The following is a 19,282-nucleotide window of genomic DNA, read 5'->3' as shown; positions in this document are numbered from 1 at the left end:
AATAAAGCAATCAGCAATTGGTGTCTAACTGAACTGAATTCTCAGATATTGTGCTTGACAGAATTACTACCATAGGTTTCTCCATTTTAATTTTTTTAATTTGATAAAATTTATCATTTTGTATCATTTGATAAAAATTACTTCTGGAAAGTTCCAATTCGTCAATGTCTAGATTCACACACAAGGGTTTTGCCAGTCAATCTGCTAGTGGGCACAACAGTGACCAACCTTGTTAGTCAATTTGAACAAATGCTAATTTCTACAACTTACTGAGGAACAGACTGTTAACTGTCTCTACAAAGAGAAGTACTTTTTAAGTAAGACATCCTATCTAGTAAGTGCACAAGAGCGTTTTTGAATTATGAATTAAATATATATCTTCCACATTTCACATGCTAATCTATTATTTAAAATTGGCATAAATATCTGCTGAACTTTATATTACACTTAAATGTTGAACTGAAAGGTTTTGTCTTATTACTGTTGTACAGAATTACTGAAAAACAAGAACAAAGCTATGTGATACATGTCTAACACTAAAACAACAGTAAGGAACAAAAGCCCAGATCAAAAAAATACGACCTTTATATCCAAGCAAAGAGGTGAGTGGCTCCTGATTTGGTGCTAGAAGACAATTTTCAAGGTCACCTGGGAATTAACTGATTGGCTTACTATATGCTTCTAAGTCTTCAAATATGTATTCTTAAGGATAAATGTCTTGAAGAGCTTAAATAATCACTTCACAGAGGAACTAAAATTAGAAAGACTTTACTGTGGTTTTTATCCTCTTATTTTATTGATAGTGGCATCAATGGGAGGAGAGGTTCAAAAAGTACTTTTAAAGCTGCCTTGCCTATTTACATTACCAATGAACATATTAATATAAAATCTGAAGTATATAAAATACATTACCTGAAACTGAACTCTTGGACACTGGATCAGAGATAAATTGGTACCAATTTTCCTTACAATACTCCGAGATGACCCATATGGCTTCCCAGACCAAAGAACCTGAGGAAGTAGGAAAGACCAAAAGTTCAATGACAAGACTTACAGAACTGTTCATACAAAAGCATCGGACAATTAACTGCATGACAAGCTGACACATTATGGAATCAGAATGCTCTATGTTACAGGAAATGAGCTAACATTTTTCAATTAAAAATGTAATAATATATACAGCAGGCTGTTATTAATGCAGTAAAGCTTAATGTAAGGTATCATATAAAAATGTAAAGAACAATTAGTGGGAGTTGCTTAGAGGTTCAACCCCTGGTCAGGGATCTGATCCCACAAGCTGGCGTGCCCCCACCCCAAAAAAAGAACTACAAGTAATTGTAAAATAATATTATATTTGGAATAAAACTCTCATCTATCTTCATTAGGCTTCCATACTATTCTGCAAAGGAAGCTATTTTATCTCCTCTGCTTTATTTTTAGAATTTTATATATGTATAAGTCTCTCAAAACTACAAGCTGCTTTTGTTACAACAGGCTTTCAAAACAAATGCAAATCAGTACAAAGTTCAGAATCTGAATTTGTACCATGCACGATGCTTCATTTTGTTTGCTTATACAAGAAGGCCTGCCCAAGGGTGAGTGGGGGCCAAAATCCAGTTGTACTACATTTTCCCATGAGGCCCTGTCTAGGGGGAAAGGTACCTTTTCCTAATTTATACAAAGGTACTAAATAGGCTACTGATAACCCTAATGAGCAGAACTTTTCAGATGAAATCATAATACAGAGGACATTAAGCTATTCTTAAAGCAAAAACAAACATAAACCTCCAAAGCAAAAAGCAAACAAAAAATGCATGTTAAATGTTAAATCATTACAACATGTACCTTGAAACTTCGCCCCAAGTATATGCTCTTTCCTTAAAGAGAAAAACTATCCATCTGTTTTCAGTGCTATACCTGAAAGCCTGGACAGAAGAGGTAAAGAGAGGTAGTATGCTATTAAAAGCAATTTTAAAAGACAAGAGGGAGAATGATGTGACTATTTACTTAATTCATTCAACTTAAATATTCAATTATATTCTAACATAAATAATGTATTCTGAGCCATGGACACTGACCCCTTTTTAAAGTCACTCCATGCCCATTCTAATATGAAGAATGGAATTACAGTTTGACCAAGCAGTGTTCGTGTAAAGAGCCATGGCTTCCACACATAATCCTAACCAGACCTCTAGACCATTCTAAAAGCATGCATAACTTGTAAAATGAACAGAGAAGCAGTCTGATCTCTTATATATTTTAGCAATCAAATCCAATTTAAGGTTAACAGTATGAGTCAATTTGAGGATCATGGGGTATATATACCTCTGGCATCTGCCCCAGCCCATGTAACTGTCACCATCAATATGTTCAAAGTTTCAGAAAAATAACAAGGACCCTGTGTGCAGCTCAGGGAACTATATTCAATATCCTGCAATAACCTATAATGAAAAAGAATCTGAAAAAGAACAGATATTTTCCTATATATGTTTAACTGAATCACCATGCTGTACATGTGAAGCTCACACAACACTGCGGATTAAACTATACCTCAATAGTTTTTTTTTAATGCATTAAAAACAATGTTCAACGTTTCACTGATGATTTTACCTGGGCGAGTTCCAGAAAGTACTAATAGCCTAACACGTCAACCAACAAAAATTATATTAACTCCTGCTTTAGAGACACAAACATTTTTTAAGAAATAGAAAAGGATGATACAGATTGGAAAATTGGTCAGTGGAAAGACATCAATACTGAAATAAGAACATTAAACAAAGGATACAAGAGAGGAAGCTATGTGAAGCTTAGAAGAGAATTACGTGGAGTTGAGGAAAGGAAATTATCCACACCAATGATCATACAGAGGATCATCACATGAATAGTATTAATAACACATGAGAACTAAGAGCAGGAAAATCACCTGACCAGAGGAAAAAGGGAAGAATCACAGACTTACAAACTCAACATAAGAGGCCAAGAAAAAATAAGGACAAGTAATTCTAAAATGGACAGTATTCAAACTCTTTACCTTATACACGTTAACAGACATGGATCTTTAAAGAAAAAAAATCCATAGGGCAATAGTAACTATACCAGTCAACCATTTCTGGTGTCTTCTATTTAGCCACAAGTGAAAACTCTCCTATGATGTACAAGTAGACACTATTTATGCATCATAATGTGACAGTTACACAGCCTGATGTGAAATCTTTCGTCCCTCCAGTAAGCAAAGATCTTAACTGCAGATGGAGAGGACAAAAAAGCTCACAAAGAAAAGTTCAGAAAGGACTTGCCAAGGTCAGGAACTAAGATTTCTGCCAGCTTTTAGCTTTCCTTGGTATGCATGTTTCAGGACTACGTTTCAACTACTATCTTCCCATCTGCTTAATACCAGAAGGAAAGACTTAGCAGGTACCTTCCACAAAAGAAGGTGGCCAATGACTCAGTTTTTACTTGTAAGGAATAAGTAGACTATTTAGGATTTTTGTACAAAGTTAAGGAAAGTAAAAGAACAGATTGCTTTACATGATTATTTTTTTAAGTATACATAGTGGACTAACATAATGTGGTTCTTCTCTTACTTGTGGACTGCATAGCATTTAGCACCAAAAAATATGAAGCAAGGGTCTAAATGAGCTAGTGACTGGGATATTCAGAAAGAGGAGGAGCCGTAAACTTTACTGGATTGAAGAAAAAGTTAGAGGAAGGAGCAGCTAACTTCCAGGAACTCCAAAACTAGGTCTGACTATTTTTTTCTATTCAGTCCTCATGGAGGGGGCGAAGTTGTAAATGGCTGTGAAGAAATAATGAACAGATGGTATGGAAAGTCACCATCTGTGCGCAATGGGAGGCTGCACGGCCCAAGCGCATCTCCTGTCCTAACTGGTTGCTGAACTGGCTTGTCAGGATACTTGTTTGGAGAAGAAAAGGCTTCCTCTAAAGATAAACTGTCATTAATATTTTCAGATGTTAGAGAGAGGTCAGGGAGAAAACTGTCATTACTAGACAATTCCATTTCATTAAGAAACAAGAATTCAATTCCATTAAGGAATAATTAAATGAATGTAATTATTAAATTAAAAAACTGTTTTGCTTTATTCATAAGAACTACTGATAAATAATGTAAGAATGAATCGGGAGAGGGGGTGTTTGCGTATCTGAGTCTGGTAATGACAGCCCATAACATGGAGCAACAGAGTTTGAAAGTGATGACAGCAAGGCAGGAGGATGACAACAGGAAGCTATCTGTTCTTTTTCAGCGTGCCATGCTATTGTCACAGTGCTGAAGTGTGAGGCTGGAATCCGAAGCTGTCATCTGTCTCATTGTGACGACTGCTCTCAAGCTTTATATGTTAATTCGTTCCTTTAGACTAGTTTAATCTGTATTTCTATTTGAGAGTCACCACTTAGCAAGAGAAAGTATAAACCCAATTCTAAATACATTTTTTTTTTCTCTAGAAAAACTATGTAATACTAACCCAAGGTTCTTATTCTGAGGTTCCCACATCCCTGAAATTATATGCAAAATTGTGTGCATACACAACATTTTTCTGGGAAGAAGGGCCATACTATTAATCAAATTTTTAGGGAGTCTAGGACCCAACAAGGTATAAATTCTTAATTCCAAGGGAACCAGAGTGTGTGTTGGGGAGAAAGAAGTAAAGATATGAAGATGAAATTCAGTAACAATTTTGAACTCCCCAACTGAAGATAACCCTTGCCTCAGTTCTCTTCCTCCTTATCTAAACTCCTAGCCACATTCACAGGCTTCCTCCAAAGCACAAGAGGAAAACAAGAGTACAATTGTTAAGTATTACTGGAAATACATTACTAATTCAAATTAGATATTTGCTATAACTTTTCAACGTAAAATACTGAGATTAACCAGAATCACATTAGATTCATGGCTTGCTTTCTCTAGTTTAAAAACATTTTTACTTAAGGGCAAAAATATAGTAATAATACACTGAGGAGAAAGTTTGGACAAATGTGAGTACAGCAGACCCCTGAACAACACTGAGGTTGGGGGCACCAAGCACTGCCCCACTTCCCCAACAAAATCCACAAGGAACTTTACAGTTGCCCCCATATCCACAGTTTCACATCCCCGGATTCAACCAACCATGGATCCTGGAGTACTGTAGTACGGACTGCTGAGAAACAGCTGCATATCAATGGATGTGAGCAGTTTAAGTACACATTGTTCAAGGGTCAGCTGTATATAGTTTTAAAGTCAAACAAATGTTGAGGCCAAATGGAAGGCAATGAAGAGAAAACAGAGGCCTCAGCAACATGTAGGACTGGCTTTAAAAGCCAAGATTAAAATAAATTAAAAAAATAAAAGTAGGCACTACCACTTATTGTCTGTATAAAGCTGGCAAGTCATTGATCCCTCTATATTTCCCTTTCCTCATCTATAAAATGGGGACCTCATGCCTATGAGCATTAAATGAGAGAAAAGATTTAAGTATGTATTATTTAATAAATACTGTCATCTTCCCCTATTATAAGAGGTAGTAAAGTACACTAAAAAAAGGATTTTGGAATCAGAATTGGATTCATTTTATAGCTCGGCCACTTATTAGTCAGGTAACTTTAGACAACTCAGTTAAACACTCTTGAACTTCAGGTTCCTCATCTGTTTAAAAAACAAATCATTGTCCTAGTGAACACAGATAATATGCCTAAAAGAACTGGGTATACTAAGCCAATGAATGATAGCTATTATGATGGCGCTGATTTGTGTGATAAAATACAAATAGGTTATCATCACCAAAAATAAAATCCTGATCTCACTTGCACTTTTTTTTAGGCAGATAAAAATATGTAAAGGATGAAAGCAGTTTTTGTTCTTGAATACATTCAAACACAGTACTGAGTTCATTTGTATATCAAACCAGTGAGAAATACATATTTTATCACTGAAAAATGGAACTAAAAAGTGGGCTTTTTTTTTTTTTTTTTACTTTTCAGACTACTCCTAGGTAGCAGGCTGAGAGATCCAGGAAACAAAGATAGAAAATAACTCCAAAGGGTCATACTGCTTCATGTTAGAAGAAAATTTATTTTTATATAGACTCAGTTAACTGGTTAAAGGTGATGATCATATGTTACATAAAAAAAAAATGGTATTTCCATCTGCCATTAGTAAAAAGAGCTGCCAGTTTTTATTACAATATTGGGAGCAAATGAATGCTCTCTTACCTGGTCCATTCTTTGATGAAAGGCACCTGTTTTAGAGTTCAAAATGAATAAAGCTAAATAAGCAAATTAAACTAAGTAAAGCATGTTATCTGTTCCTGAAACAAAATTCTGCACTTTGGCCTCAATCAGCCCTGGTCACATTGCCCGACTTCGGGCGGGGGCAGGAGGATGACAGAGCAAAATGGTAGGAAGTTCACCATCACTGACTATACCTACGCTCCATACAAGCCACTGGCAGGCATTGTGCATACCCTGCCATTTAACCCACAGGCTCACTGTGCAGCAGCAGTTCTTCCCATCTGTACTCTGCAGATGAAGAAAGTAACTGGCAGAAATACATTTCAGACCGAGGTGTGTGTGCGTCCAAGACCTATATGATCTTTCCACTAAACTACACTTCTTACTAAAACTGCAAATGAAAAGGAATCACAAACTGTAAAGCTTCACGCTGGGGGACTCATTAGCAACAAAAGCTTCCTGACTTTCCGAATGGAAAAGAAATTCTCTTGCTGTCAGTACTGAAATGTTCATCTGCCCCAGGTAGCCAAATAGTGGTAAGGGGCAAACAACAAAGGTGGTATAGCGGCCCTAAGTGAAATGTGAAATGTGAGAAGATGTAACTGAAAAAGACCAAAGTATTAACTTTACAAACCATTTTCCCATTGCTTATCCTCAAGATGATAATCTCAAAATTATGCAACTATAAAAAAGGGTAATTTTATTTGGTTCTTTGCTTTTTATCTCCATAGAAAACAGATTTAACTTTGGGAGCTTGGGGGAATACAAGTTCAACCTTCTCAACATAAAGAGACACAAAATAAAACCAAAACATAAAAGCAATGCAATTAAAAGTATACTCAAATTATGTAACTTGCCTATATCTTTTAAGAAAACAGCTTAATTCCATGTCACCAATAACACCACATTTGAAAATGATATGTATTCCACAAAATATGCTTGGTACAACTATTGTTCTAATAACTTTACACTGGGTCTGAAAAAAAATTATATATCAGTAGAATATATTTTTTAAATGTTAAAATTAGAGCATCTTTGGCATAGAATAACCATATTACACTAATTTTTTCTTTGTATTTGTAGGTGTATTTTAGCAGACATGACTTATATTGTAAACAGTTGTGTGATAAACCACATTATAAAAGCATTCAATATTTCAATATTAACAGTTCTACAACACTGAGTTGTCAAGCATTAGTCAAACATTTTATTCAGTGGTTTATATATATATATATGTATTTAAGCCTTTTCCTCACTAGTAACAAATTCATTGCTTTTAACAGTCACATGAATATTGGGTAAATTTTCGATGTAACCCATCCCATAGGATGCTGGATAAAGATTCACTTCCATGATTTATACAGCAAGCAAATTAAACAGCACATATGTTGGCCATACATAGATTCATTTTTCCCAGAAAAAAATTATCAACGTCTGGATTTTAAAAATGAATTTTGAGCACTCACCGATTGCATGCTTCCAACCTGTTGAAAAATCATCCTAATTAGGCGTTTAATCCAGCCAAGCATTTAGATGGCAAAGTCTCTCCAAATTTGCCTTTCAAGTACTTCAGGCATACATAGCAGCACATGGTCCATAAAGCACGCTGAAATTTGAAAATGCAAATACTAAAGTGAAATTATTATTATTTAGAATCTTTACTGTCTACAACACGTCTCACAAAGTCAGTCTAGTCTACAACATCTTAAATCTTTGTATGTGTGTGTAAATTAAAAAAATTTTTTGCTTGAGATCAGCTTTATATAAACTAGTATTACAATTGTTTTTCTAACTATTTTTTAACTTTTCCATTCAGGGTTCTACGTTGAAAGTGATGAAAACCTATTGTGGCTGACTTAAGCAGAAAATATATTTATGGAAAGACACCCAGTAGATAACAATCTTAGAAGAAACTTAGAGGCTACACAACCAGCAAAGACATCCAAAATCACAGCAAAAGTGTCTTGGGAGACACGTCCGCAGTTGCTACTGTGACTACTGACGGAACAGAAGCTACCAGGTCCCCCTTCTCTGTCTCACTGGCTCCTGAGCTGCTCTCCTACTAGTGGCATTTGTTTGGTCAAATCTACCTGGCTACAGGGTTTCCCAGGTGGTGCAGTGGTAAAGAATCTGCCTGGCAGGAGACATGGGTTCAATCCCTGGGTCAGCAAGATCCCCTGGAGTCAGAAATGGCAACCCACTCCAGTATTCTTTCTTGCCTGGGAAATTCCATGGACAGAGGAGCCTGGCAGGCTAGAATCCATGAGGTCACAGAGTTGGACATGACTGAGAGACTGAGCACGCACCTGGCTATAGTGAGAAGCAGATTCTACCTTCCACCAAAATCATAAAGAATTCCATAAATATAAGGCAGGACTTCAGATGCCAGAAGGTCAAAAAAAAAAAAAAAGACAAAGTTCTTCCACACTCACTGGCGCTATGACCCTGCTACTCATCCTCCTCCTTTCCCCATCAATATACTGACACAATTATGAACTTATGTGGCATAAACCAGTTTACTGGAAGGGCTGGTCTCCAAAGTGACAAGGACTGTACACCAGACTATAAAGCAATGTGTTTTCTTCTCAAGGAAGCCTTTAAAAAAACTGTACTTTGTGATATATTTGATTCACATTCTGATAGAAGTTTATGCTCTTGTGGACCAGAAATAAAGTTTGTGGCCTACACTTTGAGAAGAACTTGATGAACAATTATAAAGAATGGAGGGGGGTGGGGTAGAATAAAGATGCCATAAATATGCCAGACTCTAGGTGAAACGTGAACTAGAAAGAGACCAGCTCTAATGACAGATCAAAGTATGTAATGAAAGAGAAAGCACTAACAGGAACATATAATTTACTGGTAACTAAGAAGCGGTCACAACTACAACAGTGGTGAGATATTAATATATTTTAATATTACCAGCATCTATAATTGCTTATAAGAATGAATACTCTGAGAGGTAATGGAAATAAAAAGTACAGAGGGCCAAAAATAATGGAGATGACTGGCCAAAAAAAAAAAAACTGATCAGAGAAAAAGGATGGTTTTATGTAGGATTTGAAAACCTATCACCATTTTCTGGTTTTTTTTGTTTTTTGTTTTTTGTTTTTTTTGGCCATGCCTCAAGGCTTGTGGGATCTTAGTTCCCTAACCAGGGATTTTGAACTCGAGTCCTCAGCAGTAAAGCGCCAAGTCCTAACCACTGGATGGCCAGGGAATTCCCCTTACCGCTTTTTTAGAAACTGAGCTATAACTTACACAGAAAAGTGCACAAATTTTAAGTGTGTCCAGGTATAAACCTGTAGAACCTCCATCCAAACCAAAATATAAAACACTTAAAGAATGCCAAGAGCTCCTGTGAGCCTCCACCCAGTCAATATCCACGCTTCATCCATCTAAATAGTACTCTAACTTTTGCAATCTATCACATCTGCAGGCTGTACGTACTTTTTTGGGTCTGACTTCTTTCACTCGAACGTTGCCTGCGAGATTCATTCCCATGATTTGGGAATCACAGTTCTTTTTCACTGATGTGCAGTATTTTGCTATGATACTCTACCACAATTTACTTACCCAATTTACTAGGGGTTTTTGTTTGTTTTATTTTGTTGAAGTATATAGTTAACTTATAATGTTGTGTTACACAATTTACTGTTTGTGAACATTTGGGTTGTTTCCATTTTTAGCTGCTACAAATAAAGTTGCTGAAAGAATTCATGCACATAACATAGCAAGGTACACATAAAAACTAATTTCTCTTGAGTTTATACCCAGGAGTAAGATTGCTAGATCATAATATATACAGATACATAGCTAAATCTTTAATAGAAACTAACTTTTCTGAGGTTGTTATACCAATGACACTCTCAAAAGCAGATAGATAAAAGAGCTCTAGCTGTTCAACAATCCCTCGTATTGTCAATGGTCAATACTTGGTACTGTCAGTCTTTTTAATTTTAGTAGGGGGTTCTTCACAGGTTTGGGGGGCATATTTTGATACCTTCCATTGAGAAGTTTTTTTGCTCATTTTTTAAGTGCCAAGTTTTTTAAAAATTATTCTTGTGAGGAAGAGAGTTTGCACTAGAGATAAAGATTAGGAAGCATGGCTTAGAAAAGGCAACCTAAGAGTGAATGGGCTAACTCATACAGAGTAAGAAATGAAGCCAGGATAGAAATCTCAGGAAATACCTGAAGATCAAGCAAAGGTCAGTGGAAAAAAATATTCAAAAGAGGTAATGAAAAATGTAAGAGATATTGTCACCAAAAAAATAAAAGGAATTTTCAGTAAGGGGAATGTTCAACAAGGACGTTAAACAGAAAACATAGAAGAGAGGTCACATAGCTGGGGGCCTCCTCCAGCTACCCTTTACTCCAGACCCCTCCACTGTGCTCCCTGGAAGCCTGTTTGAATGAAGGTAAGTGTTTTCTCCCTCACCGAACTGAAACTCGGCTCTCCCTGTAGAATGTTGTGTCAAAGGGTCCAGTACTTGCTTATGCTCGCTCACTTTACATCCAGGCTGTTTCCAATCACTGCTCTTTGTGGTGGTGGTGGTAGTGGTTTAGTTGCTCAGTCATGTCCAACTCTTTGCGACCCCAAGGACTGCAGCGCGCCAGGCTTCCCTGTCCTTCACCATCTCCCAGAGTTTGTTCAAACTCATGTCTATTGAGTCGGTGATGCTATCCAACCATCTCTGAACTACTGCTGTTAAGTTCTTTTCAAAACTCTCCCTCAAAGGCAAAACTAAAGAGACAACAGAACAGATCAGGGGTCACCAGGGACTGTCAGTGGAGGAACAACAACTCCACTGTAACAACTGTAACAGAGCACAAGGCAAGCTTTGGAAAAAGGGACATACTCCATATCTTGATTGTGGTGGTGGTTACATGACTGTGTTCAAAGAAATCTACCAAAAGGAGTGAATTTTGCTGTGTGCAAATCGTACCTTCATTTAAGAAACAAGCAAAAGCAGCTCTCCTTAGGAAGCACTGCTTGACCACCCTCTGTTCCTCATGAGAACTGACTTAAGGGCGCTTGAGCATTCCCCATCATTCAACTCTGAGTCCTGAGTCCTCTCTTCTCCAAGCCCTTCCCTAAATGGAACTCTTCACTGTGGACTCATCAGCACTAGTACATCATAAACACATATTCTTGCCACTGCTGAGTGGTTATAATATTTACAATAATGCATCCAATACACCACTGTTTGAGTCTATTTACATAAAGATCTAAGACAGGTAAAACTAAAAGCAAGCTAATCACACATTATGAATTCTTTTTCAGAGTTTTTTTTTTCTAATTGTTGTGGAGACAGAGGTAGTGACTGATGGTAGGCCTGACTAAGGGATTTCAGTGGATGCTGGCCAAGCTGTGTTTCTCGACCGACAGACAGTTGGATGTGCTCACTCTGGGAATGCTTATCAAGATGCTGCACACTTACATACTTATCGTAATGTAAGTTATGCCTCAAATAAAAGTTTTAAAAACACATATAGCTTTTGATTAAATTATGTAACTTTCAGGAATTTTTTGCAGAAATAAAAGCATTACACATAGAGAACATATAAAGGTATTTTCTGCAGTGCTTCTTCTATTCACAAAACTAGGATCAATTTTAAATGTTCATCAATAAAACACCTGTTAATTACACTATATGCATATTACAAAGCTTTATGCATCTATTAAAAGTGAGTTACAGTCTATGTAATGACTTGATAGTATGATACAGGAGAGTAATATACTATGATTTCATTTCTGTAAAAGACAAAAATCTTCAACCTTTTCATTTATAGAAAGATGTACATCAAACTATTGAGAGAGATTGGTTCGAGATGGCAGAGCAGAAGGACGTGTCCTCATCACCTGCAAGAGCACGGATATAGCTGTTGAACAACTGTTGACAGAGGAGCTGGAACCAACCAAAAAAAGGATACCCCGCGTTCAAAGACAAAGGAGAAGCTGCAACAAAACAGGAGCAGGGGCACAACCATGATAAAATCAAATCCCATACCCACCAGGTGAGTGACTCACAAAACGAGTGAACCATAACACCAAAGAAGTTCTCCCCCTGACGTGAAGGTTCTGAGCCTCACATCAGGCTTCCCAGCCAGGAGATCTGACAAAGGGACTGGAAATCCCCGGGGTACCTGACCTTGAAGGCCAGCAGGATTTGACTGTGGGACTTCTACACGACTGGGGTAAACAGAGACTCCACTCTTGGAGGGCACACACAAAATCTTGTGTGTACCAGGACCCAGGGGAAAGGAGCAGTGACCCACAGGAGACCGAACCAGACCCACCTGCTGTGCTGAAGGGTCTCCTGCAGAAATGTGAGGTGGCAGCGGCCCACAGCAGGGACAGAGGCACTGGCAGGAGCAGTTCTAGGACGTGCCCATTGGCATGAGCCCTCTTGTGGTCGCCACTAGCCCTATCACAGAGCCTATAGACTCTAGGGCTGGGTTGCTTCAGGCCAAACGAACAGGGAGGGAGTGCAGCCCCACCCTCCAGCAGACAATTGGATTCAAGTTTTATTGAGAGTCCCAGGCAGGATAATCACCAAGGAGGAACACACCAAGACACAGTAATTAAACTGACAAAAACTAAAGACAAAGATAGAATATTAGAAGGAACAAGGAAAAAATGACAAATAACATATTAATACAAGGGAACTCCCTTAAGGTTATCAGCTGATTTGTCAACAAAAACTCTACAAGCCAGAAGGGAATGGCACAGTATATTCAAAATGATGAAAGGGAAGAAACTACAACCAAGAATACTCTATCCAGCAAGACTCATTCAGATTTGATGAAGAAATCAAAAGCTTCACACACAAGCAAAAGTTAAGAGAATTCAGCACCACCCAACCAGCTTTACATCATCAGGCTATTAAAATTGGCCAGAGCAAGGAGAATTTTTTCTTTGTACAGTTTGTGCTGCTTAGAACAATGCTACAAAGCATGTTTTACTTTTCATTTAAAAACAAAATCTAGAAGTTACAAAATCCAAATATCACAGCTTTCACTCAGACACTCCTTGCACCATATGGAGACCTTCAGTCTCCCTCCCCTGAACTTGCGGTCATCCTAGTCAATCCCTTCCCACCTTCACTGTCTTCCACCTCATGCAGCCCCACATCTGAACCACTGCTTTCTAGTATTTTCAGTCCCTTTTTCTACTGTTTTGTTTCTTCAGCAAGCCAGAACTTGGTAAATACACCAGCCTACACTTACGAAATTGGGCTGTAGGAAAATGACTAAATCTCGTATCTTAAAGTTGCTACAAATGTACTACCTCTAGTTTCAACTAGGCCTTCCCTGGTAGCTTGGCTAGTAAAGAATCCACCTGCAATGCAGGAGACTCTGGTTCAATTCCTGGTTGAGGAAGATCCCCTGGAGAAGGGATAGGCTATCCACTCCAGTATTCACGGGCTTCCCTGGTGGCTCAGACAGTAAAGAATTCACTGGCAATGTGGGAGACCTGGGTTCGATCCCTGGGTCGGGAAGATCCCCTGGAGGAGGGCATGGCTACACATGCCAGTAATCTTGCCTGGAGAATTCCATGAACAGAGGAGCCTGGAGGGCTACAGTTCACGGGGTCACAAAGAGTCGGCCATGACTCAGGGACGCAGTGAGGGCAGTCTTACTTTCCTGCTCTTCCCCTCCTCCATTCTCCAGGGCAGCTATTTCTAGCATTCTCCATGCTCCCCAAATCTCTCTAATTCTAGCTCCGTCATTTCTCAGATGACCAGACTTACTATTCAAATAAGAAAAGTCATCTGACAGGAAATCCCTCAATGACTTCACACTCCACAGGCCGCAAGCGCAGCATCTCTGTATCCACACCTGTTCTGTCCCCCTAAACCTGTTCGCCCACTCTCTCCTGTCCCTCCTTCCAACCAAGTGCTCAAGATCATACCCACCCCTCCACTCACAGGTCTCATGACATCAGCTATACCCTGTATTGCGTGGATTCTTTTCCCTGTTAATGGCAATCACATGCTACCTTCCTGTTTCTCCCCTTTTCTTTCAAACCAAAGAAAGCAAAAACTGAACATGTTAATTTTCCTCCTAAATGTGTTCCCTACCTCAGACAATGGCACCCCAGTAGTTCTTTCTTTCTGTTTCATTTCCTACAAGCAAGTTCTATTTCCCTTCTAAATATATCAAATTCCATTTCTGCTGCTCCTCCTGCTCTTCTGAGTCTGTATATTGTAAAAAATCTAACAAGATTACGTGCACCAGCCTTTCCCCTGATTCTGCTATCCCTTTCTATCCATTATCAATACAAAGTACTTATGACTTGAGCTGTTTCCCTATCCTCTGCATTTTTCATAATCTAATCTTTGATCCAGTCCCATAGATAATCTTAGAAATTCAACATGCTTCCTGGACTAGGCTAGCTCCTACCAATCTTTTGTTTCAGTTTAGCTCTCACCTCCTCCAAAAGGGTTTTCCTGATCAACCAGTATTAGGGCCCTCCTGTGTGTATTCTCCTACACAGCACATTAAAACAATGTATCTAAACTGCCTATCTCCTCCACAGCACTTTAATCACCTAAAGTGCAAAGACTAGCTTACTCATCATAAGACCCCAGCACTCGGCAAACTATATAGAATACAACAGTTGCTCAGTTAATACTTGAATATTAAAGGAAAGGCATCTAAGCCCCAAGCCAGTGCCTTTTCTATACTGTCTCAATTGTAAACAGATATCTTAAGAGGAATTTTACTTCTATTTATATGTGAACTAGGCTAATTTCAGACAAATTCTCCTCCTGCTGAGTACAAGTAAACTAGTGGAACAAAAAAAAAAAAATTTTTTTAAATTAATTATTTGAAAGCATCAGAGAACTATCAAGGCAGAGAAATATCACCACGCCAACAGTTGGTGCTTTGATAAGAGTAGCAAAAAGAACTGACCTCTAAATGAGATTTACTGAGGAGAGAAAAGGCACACGTTACCAGTAACAGGAATGAAAAAGGGGACATCACTATAGCTCTTAAAGGCATACAGAAAATCATAAAAGGCAAAACAAACCCGTAGTGTAAGGTGTTACCATGGTGGTAACCTTTGCATGGGATGGGTAACAGGAGCAAGGCAGCAAAAGGAGTTTTCCAGAGGGTGGGCAACTTTCTAGTTCTTAATCTGGGTGGTCACTGCATGGATGTTTGCTTTGTAATCATATATTGAGCTGTATTATTTATGTTTATCCATCTTCCTGTGTTACACTGTGTGTTACACTTCACAATAAAAAAGGTTTAAAGAAGATGGCCAAGAATCAGGCTGCACTTTGTTTTGATTGGTTTGTTTCGTTTGGTTCTATGTGTGTGGGTAAAATTTGACTTCTAGAATTATATGATGATAGTATAGGCTTATAATCTAATCCATCTAGACTAGACATAGAAATACAATGCAGTACTATAGCGGGGTTGGGGGGAGGATGAGAGCTGGTAGAAGAGAAAATCAAAACTGAATGAGAAATAGATAAACACTGAAAACAGGCTTTCTTTTCCCTCCACAAATACTACAAAAATATATAGTAGCACACAGGTACACCAATTAAAAGTGAAGTGAAAGTGAAAAATCACTCAGTCTTGTCTGACTCTTTGCAACTCCATGGACTGTACAGTTCAGTTGCTCAGTCGTGTCCAACTATTTGCGACCCCATGAACCGCAGCATGCCTGGCCTCCCTGTCTATCACCAACTCCTGGAGTCCACCCAAACCCACGTCCATTGAGTCGGTGATGCCATCCAACCATCTCATCCTCTGTCATCCCCTTCTCCTCCTGCCCTCAATCTTTCCTAGCATCAGGGTTTTTTCTAATGAGTCAGCTCTTCACATCAGGTGGCCAAAGTATTGGAGTTTCAGCTTCAACATCAGTCCTTCCAATGAACACCCAGGACTGATCTCCTTTAGGATGGGTTGGATCTCCTCGCAGTCCAAGGGACCCTCAAGAGTCTTCTCCAACACCACACTTCAAAAACATCAATTCATTGGCACTCAGCTTTCTTTATAGTCCAACTCTCACATCCATACATGACCACTGGAAAAACCATAGGCTTGACTAGACGGACCTTTGTTGTCAAAGTAATGTCTCTTCTTTTTAATATGCTGCCTAGGTTGGTCATAACTTTCCTTCCAAGGAGTAAGCATCTTTTAATTTCATGGCTGCAATCACCATTTGCAGTGATTTTGGAGCCCAGAAAAAAAAAGTCAGCCACTGTTTCCCCATCTATTTTCCATGAAGTGATGGAATTCTCCAGGCCAGAATAATGGAGTGGGTAGCCTTTCCCTTATCCAGGGGATCTTCCCGACCCAGGGATCAAATCCAGGTCTCCCACATTGCAGGTAGATTCTTTACCAGCTGAGCCACAAGGGAAGCCCAAGAATACTGAAGTGGGTAACCTATCTCTTCTCTAGCGGATCTTCCCAACCCAGGAATGGAACCAGGGTCTCCTGCAATACAGGGGGATTCTTTACCAACTGAGCTATTAGGGAAGCCCACAATCAAATCAAATAAAATTGTTTCAACTAATGCAGTGTATGTTTTTGAGATAGTTATGACTTTTAAAAAACTTATTAGCAATAGCTTCACAAGAAACCTGCTAGCAGGGATAACAAAGTTGTAAATTTAAAATGCTACAAACTTTAAAAGCTACAATAGTACATGGAGTTTATTTTTATAAGATCTTTGTGAACTATTCACAGAAATGGCCACTTAATTATCTTTACAATGTAACAGAAGAGTGTGACCTCTTTATACTGGGAGTCTAAAAAGATTAACAGAACATTCTTAGTTATTCCATTGGCTAAATTACTGGAATAATGTTTCCTTTTTTTCAGAAAACTTACTAAGAAGTCAGGTAAACCAAATCAGTGCACCCCAAAGGACAATCTACATTCTGGGTACAAACAATGATGCAAAAGAAAAACAAGGGCCATGAAGTAAAAAACAAAAACTTAATCACCTTAAAATTACTGTCCTTTATTTTTATGGGAATTCCTTGGCAGTCCAAAGGTTAGAACTCTGTTTTCACTGTCGTGCCCTCAGTTCAATCCCTGGTTGGCGAACTAGGATCCCGCAAGTTATGCAGGGCACCACCCCCCCCAAAAAAAGTTACTGTCCTTTGAGAACATATCCTTCTTATGTTTCTAGTGTGAAAATGTTTTTTCTTTTAGGACATGGGGACAGTAGATGAATGTTATTTGCTTTTTTTTTTTTTAATGTGTATTGAGCTTCCCTGGTGGCTCAGAGGTAAAGAATCACCTGCCAGTGCAGGAGACAAAGGTTCGATCCCTGGTTTGGGAAGATCCCACATACCACAGAGCAATTAAGCCTGTGCACCACAACTACTAAGCCAGCACTTGGGCGCCCAGGAGCCACAACTACTGAGCCCACTTGCCACAACTGAAGCCTGTGTGCCCTAGAGCCTGAGCTCCACAAGGACAGAAGCCACTGCAATGAGAAGCCCGAGTACCACAATGAAGAGGAGCCCTCTTCCACTTGCTGCAATGAGAGAAAAGCATGCCCAGCAACCCAGCACAGCCAAAATTAAATAACTAAATATTTTTAAATTAAAAAATATATAAAATGCTTGTGTGTGCATGTTAATTCACTTCAGTCATGTCTGACTCTTTGCAATCCTATGGACTGCAGCCCACCAGGCTCCTCTGTCCATGAATTCTCCAGGCAAGAACACTGGAGTGGGTTAGCATGCCCTCCTCCAGGGGATATTCCCAACTTGGGATCAAACCTGTATCTCTTGTCTCCTGCATTTGCAGGAGGGTTCTTTACCACTAGAGACACCTGGGAAGCCCCGCCCCCCCCCAAAATGTTTATTTACCGTAATAAAAAGTTGTCTACCATATGTCAACAACCTACCCTACTTTTTAGAAATTAAACTTGAAATTCAAGTCTAGTGACCACAGCTATAGATTTCACATCAGTCTGGGCTGAGACTTTAAATCAGAACACTTTACCACACTATTAAGTAATGACATAGTATTCGACCTATGCGTATGGAATTTACTGGCTGTATTTTAGAACTAATATTCTATACTAGTCATACAACATTAAATATACTGCTACATTCCCAGTACCCAACACAGAATCTGACATAGTAAGTTTAACTTTTTTCAGTCCACAATAAATCTCATGACCTGTACTACATCTCTCAACAACAAACTATTTAGATAAGAAGCCTAAGAACATTACCTAATTAAAACTTGATGAAAGTTCTTTCAAATTAAAAGAGCTTTAGATATGAAACTAAACTTTTGAGGGACATTTTCACTACATTTTTAGAGGATGACTTTCTCTCCTTATGTTATAAAAGAGGTTAGAGGTAATTGTATGTTTCCATTTGAATTAAAGATGTGTCATTTTCATGTAACTCTGAGATATAATCCTATTGTGAATGACACAGGAATTTCCTTAAAGTGTTATTTTAAGCATTCCCATGCAAATGAACTAAGTATTCTGGCATCAGTTTTAAAACAATCTTTTGAAAAGACTGCCCAAGTATCTTAAGTGGTCCTGGACACCGGAAAAAACACTCACATTACTTGGAAGTCAGTAATACTTTTCACTAATTAAAATTGCTTCCTTGGACCAAGCAAATTGATGAGAATTCATTATAAAGGTGATTTTGATAAGCTGTGTAATAATTACTGTCCTCTACATATTATGTATATATAAAATTGCCTTATGGAAAAAGTCAATAAATCATACTTTTTAAATTAAAGGTGTTTAGTTTTGTTTTTTTTTTTTCAAATTAACAGTATTTTTTACTTTTTATTGAAATATAGTTAATTTACAATGTTGTGTCAGTTTCAAAACAGATGTTGCATTTTTAAAAGCTAGTAAGGGTAGCTGCGACCCCATAGACTGTAGCTCACCAGGCTCCTCTGTCTATGGAATTCTCTAGGCAAGAATATTGGAGTGGGTTGCCATTCCCTTCTCCAGGGGATCTTCCCAATCTAGGGATTAAACCCAAGTCTCCTGCCTTGCAGACAGGTTCTTTACCACTGCGCCATGAGGGAAGCCTAGTTACTG

At 38.4% G+C, this 19,282-nt stretch overlaps 1 protein-coding gene across 2 annotated transcripts in view; it reads right to left on the bottom strand.

Annotated features, from left to right (window-relative positions):
* Positions 1 to 19,282, bottom strand: part of MTFR1 (mitochondrial fission regulator 1) — a 62,449-nt gene that overhangs the window by 39,429 nt on the left and 3,738 nt on the right. For both annotated transcript variants that reach the window (XR_008702162.1, XM_055546118.1), the window contains exons 2-3: positions 7,692 to 7,831; positions 913 to 1,011 (exon numbers count right to left, since the gene is read on the bottom strand). Coding sequence is in view for 1 of the 2 variants with exons in the window: in XM_055546118.1 (XP_055402093.1) it covers positions 913 to 1,011; positions 7,692 to 7,754 (162 nt within the window). In the remaining variant the exon portion in view is untranslated. The remainder of the gene's footprint in view (positions 1 to 912; positions 1,012 to 7,691; positions 7,832 to 19,282) is intronic.

The sequence above is a fragment of the Bubalus kerabau genome, chromosome 14 (assembly GCF_029407905.1).
Source record: "Bubalus kerabau isolate K-KA32 ecotype Philippines breed swamp buffalo chromosome 14, PCC_UOA_SB_1v2, whole genome shotgun sequence".
Taxonomy (NCBI): domain Eukaryota; kingdom Metazoa; phylum Chordata; class Mammalia; order Artiodactyla; family Bovidae; genus Bubalus; species Bubalus kerabau.
The sequence above is the reverse complement of the archived record's forward strand: the minus strand, read 5'-3'. Positions and strand labels throughout refer to the sequence as shown.